This window comes from Scomber scombrus, chromosome 8, assembly GCF_963691925.1.
Source record: "Scomber scombrus chromosome 8, fScoSco1.1, whole genome shotgun sequence".
NCBI classification, from domain to species: Eukaryota; Metazoa; Chordata; class Actinopteri; order Scombriformes; family Scombridae; genus Scomber; species Scomber scombrus.
The window spans coordinates 15593294-15597776 of NC_084977.1; the positions used below are offsets into that span (position 1 = coordinate 15593294).

At 37.5% G+C, this 4483-nt stretch overlaps 1 protein-coding gene across 1 annotated transcript in view; it reads left to right on the forward strand.

The window, feature by feature from the left end:
• The window catches only part of cep350 (centrosomal protein 350), a 35195-nt gene extending 31510 nt beyond the window's left edge, over positions 1-3685 (forward strand). The window contains exon 37 of the mRNA XM_062424986.1: positions 146-3685. Within this exon, the coding sequence (XP_062280970.1) occupies positions 146-313 (168 nt within the window). The 3' untranslated portion in view covers positions 314-3685. The remainder of the gene's footprint in view (positions 1-145) is intronic.
• The last annotated feature ends 798 nt before the right edge of the window (positions 3686-4483 follow it).

Consider the following 4483-nt stretch of genomic DNA (forward strand, 5'->3'; position numbering starts at 1 on the left):
AAATTTTTACTTAATGTCTGAATAACAGATGTATTTCAAATTGAAATTTCACCTGTCAGTCATGACATTTTTCCACTTCAGTCACTAATATGGACAACTGATTTTAGTCACTGGGCTACAGTAGCTGACACTGTTTGTCTCCCAGGTACAAGAACTCCATGAGGAGGAGGCCCAGTGGGTCAACTACGACGAGGACGAGCTGTTTGTCAAGATGCAGCTGGCAGACAGCATCTTTGATGCGTTGCTTAAGGACACTGCAAACGCTCTGGGTCTAATCTCTGAGAAGAGAGCAAAGAGAGGCAGCCTCTCCTGACAGCTTTCCTGCTTTGGTTTGAAACTATAACTTCTAGCTCAATCCCAGTCTTTCCTCCCCAGTAAATTCCAGCCAACCCATCACCGCTCGGTCTTCCACCAGCTGATGTGCCAACAGCAACCCTCAGATGCCTTCAGTCCTAGCATTACCTCTCAGCTAAACAACTCCTACTTATTTCTGAATCTGATTTGCTGATTTTGCTTCAGCTAATAGTTTTTGTAATTTATTTTACACACAAAACGCCTCTTGAGCAATCCAGCCTTCTTAAACCGTAACACCATCTAGTCTCAGTTCTCACCTCCTGCACTGGTCCTTTTGTTATTGCCAGTTGGAGAATGAGTAGATGTTTTGATAGGATGGACTGTTCCATTTGGTTAGCATGTAGTCCATCAGTGCTGCTAAGTTTATTGTTCCATAGTGTAGTACTGTTATTAAAAAAATCCCCTTGGAACAAAAGTAGGTTGCTATATTTTGTATTGAATCTTAAAGAAAATATATATATGGGTTCAAAATTGTAATAGGGTAGCAGATAGAAAATATACAGTGTAGTCCACAAGTGATTAGACAGTGACGCATTTTCTGTTGACTTGATGACATCGGACTTGAAATCAAACATCAGTGTAGTAATTCTAGTCTTTTTATTCATAGTCCACTAATTCTAGGGGACTGTGAACTTGTATACCTTCAATTTAAAAGGGTGACTGAAATGTAGACGTCAGCAGACACTCCTCGTCTTCCCTGTTGATGCCTATCTGTGCTGCAGCCATCTTTACTTCTTGCTTGTTTTGGGGACTTTTTGGCTTCAGTCTGGTCCTCAGCGACTACAAGACATGCTCTGTTGGCCTGAGGTCAGGTGATTGACATAACCAGTCAAAACTATTCCACTGTTTGGCCTCATTGTCGTGCTGCATTTTTATACATTCCCATAATTTCATTCCCATACAAAGTATGGATGTTTTTTTGTTATAAATTACATTACTTCGTAAAATGTGTCACTGATCTAAAACCTGTAGACTTCGCTGTAATGAAACGTCACTGAGATCAGATATTGTGTGAAATCTCTTAAATATATTATTTATTGTGTGAAAATGTTTGACTAAATGAGAAATTGTAAATGATCTTGACAAAATATATGGAGAAGAGATAATTTTAATGTGTAAAACTGTAAAAATTGATAAAAGCACAAACTTTAATGTGAATGTGAACATGGCAATACATTATGTAGGCAATTTCAAAGAATGCTATTAAAACCAGAGAAGAACATGGGAACAGTTTTAATATTTAAAAGTTGTAGTGCTCATAATTAGAAACTGTTTGTATGACTTATTGTGGCCAAAGCTGTCCAGTTGGTCAACACAACCACTGTGTCCCACTTCTGTGCTATATGTGAATATTATGAAGCCTACACATACATTACTGTATGCACTAATGTTAACCCTTGGAAAACATCCCATACAGCCTGCAAGGAGAATGCTTGTCCACTAATTTTAGGTTTAGAACTATTTTTCTTTGCTGTAACTGAAGCTTTTGCACCGCATTTAACATTGTTTTCTCTGTCAGTAGCTCCTCAGTAGTTGTGTGTTTGCCATCATCACCACGCTCAAAAGTCCGGTTGGAGTTTAAAGACACTACATACTCAAAACACATAAATGGTCTATAGTATGCAAGTGGGACACAAATAATGGCAGCAGGCTTGACTTGATATTTTTAGAATCACATTTTAGGACCGTACTGAAATGCTGGATTTGAGCCTTACTTGTCTAACAGCCCATTTTCCTCTCTATGTTCCTTTTAAAAAAATACCTGTAGTTGTCTTGTGTTTCATGTAGCAGTACGACTGTGAGACATTTGGCTTCACAGTGATCGGCAAGTTCAAACCAGCCATCAGAATGTAGCCTGGACAGCAATGGTAGTCTTTCTCAACATTCAGTTTAAGTGCCTCTTTAAGTTCAATTTCTAACAAACTGTGTCAATTTCTCAACATCTTTTGGACCTATTTTCTTTGAATGTCTCTTTCAACTGCTGTAAACTACCATTTTGTAAATGATCCTTAAATGACTGCTCTTCTCTCTGACCGGTTTAACATTACTTCAGTTTCTGCCTTATCAGTCTGTATCGTTCTGTATCGAAGCATACTGTAGTTGAAGTTCCTTAAACCTTCTTGTTTTCCTGTGCCTCAGCTTGAGGAATTGTACTGCTAACAAAATGAATGACTCACTCTAAATGTAATACCTGTTTCCTCTCTACGTCAGCCCCTCCGTCTGTGTGTATAGACACAGTTGACTCATTCTATTGATACACTGTATCAGGAACTAGTTTGTGGTGACTCCACACACAAACAAAGACACATCTCCAGCTCACAGGCTGCAAAGGGCAAGTCACAGGACTGGTGCGGCTGTGCACATAGGAAAGGCCTTATTTTGGTCCTCAATGTCAGCGCTGCTTTGATTCAACAAACTGTACGAACTCATTTTGGTATTTGTGGCAGAGCTCGTTAACCTTCACTGACTGTTTTGAGCTAAAGTGACCTTAAACTGAGTACTTAGTCCTGTTTTTTTTTTTTTTTTTTGTTTGTTTTTTCTACCGTCAATATCTAAACTGTTGCTACGGTGTATGTTCAAACTGTAAGTTATATAATGTAGAAAAAGACCAAAAAGAACATTTGATACCAATCTCTCCATGCTGTATGACTTGTATATCTGGTCTGTAGGCATATGTAACTATAATGGAGACATGATTTTCTGCCAGGCTTTATTGCAAACCCTCTAGGATTGTCCTCTTTCTGAATTGATTGTATGTGGAAGGAAGTTAAGTTTCCCCTTTGTAACTATGCAGTACTTGGTCTTATGCATTATTTTCTATGTATAGACCAGACAGCTCAGACTTCTGCTGTAGTTTGTAGATTTAAAAAAAGAAATTCAAGAAGTGAGAAGCTGTTTGGTGTAAAGTGGAAAGGCTCCTTTCTCTACTGGTCTGAAGTCTGCTTTCTTCACGGACTTCGAAGCAGCAACTTGAACTTTAATAGTGTGTTTTGATCCTTGTAAATCTAAAAAATTTGAAAAAAAAAGTAGGCACAAAAGATTTGATTATCAAATTAACCCCGTCAGACTAGATTTTCATCTTTTGCAATGTTTATGAATATTTATAATAATGTGCTGTGAGTGTGCGCTAAGTGCACTTGAAGACATGTACAATTCTTTTATGGATGTAAATATATATGCGATGTGTCTATCCAATCTGACCCACTGTTACTGTAACTGAAGCGATTGTTGTAAAATAAACACTGTTTACTTTGCATATATGTACATATTATATTTGTTGACTAAATGAACTTTGAAACTGTAAATAAAGCTTTCATTGTTTCTGAAGGAATGCTGTGTGGTAATGTGTTTGCTTGTTGTTTAGAGTGTGCAGTGGTTACCACACTGCTGACACCAGACCAACACTGATTGTTAGTTATGTGACCAAAAGTCAATTTTGTCGGCTGGTTTACTCAAAGCTGCAACATCAGGAGGATGTTTGTGGATGAGGGAGAGTCACATTAAGGGCACGATCTTAAATCTATCCGAATGGGAAGACCATGCCATCCCAATGCTCACTGAGGGGGGATTTGGACTGAATGAAAAATGAAATGAATCTCAGTTCATGTCATAGAAAGTTGTTGGAGCTTTCTGATGCTTATAAAAAATCTCAAATGTAAAAGACAATATAAATAAGAATTATAAAGACCTGTCATTCATTGCCAGCTACACTGCCAACTTCGTATACCTAATTTCGTGTTTCATGTGAACACGAAATTGACTGTTTATTGATTTATTTTAATGCAGTGAAAGATAAGCTATTAATACTGTCACTCCTTTTATTTTAAAAATATATAAATAAACCACATTTTAGCCCTTGAAAAAAAAGTAAATTGACTTTGAAATAATAAGTGATTGTTTCTTTATCTAAATATAGTAAAGTTAATTTAAGGTTATTTTCTGTATGTAAACTGTATCGGGCCAAAAAACAAGTTCCACAGATAGGAATTGCTTAACATCTCCCTCATTAGCTCTTTAATATCAGATAAGGTTTTAAGGAGTGACTGGTATCTAAATGAGTGTTTGAGGGCGGCTGTGTGTTTCTAGAGGACTGGTGGCTCGACAAGGGGGAGGACCCGTGAAAGCTGCT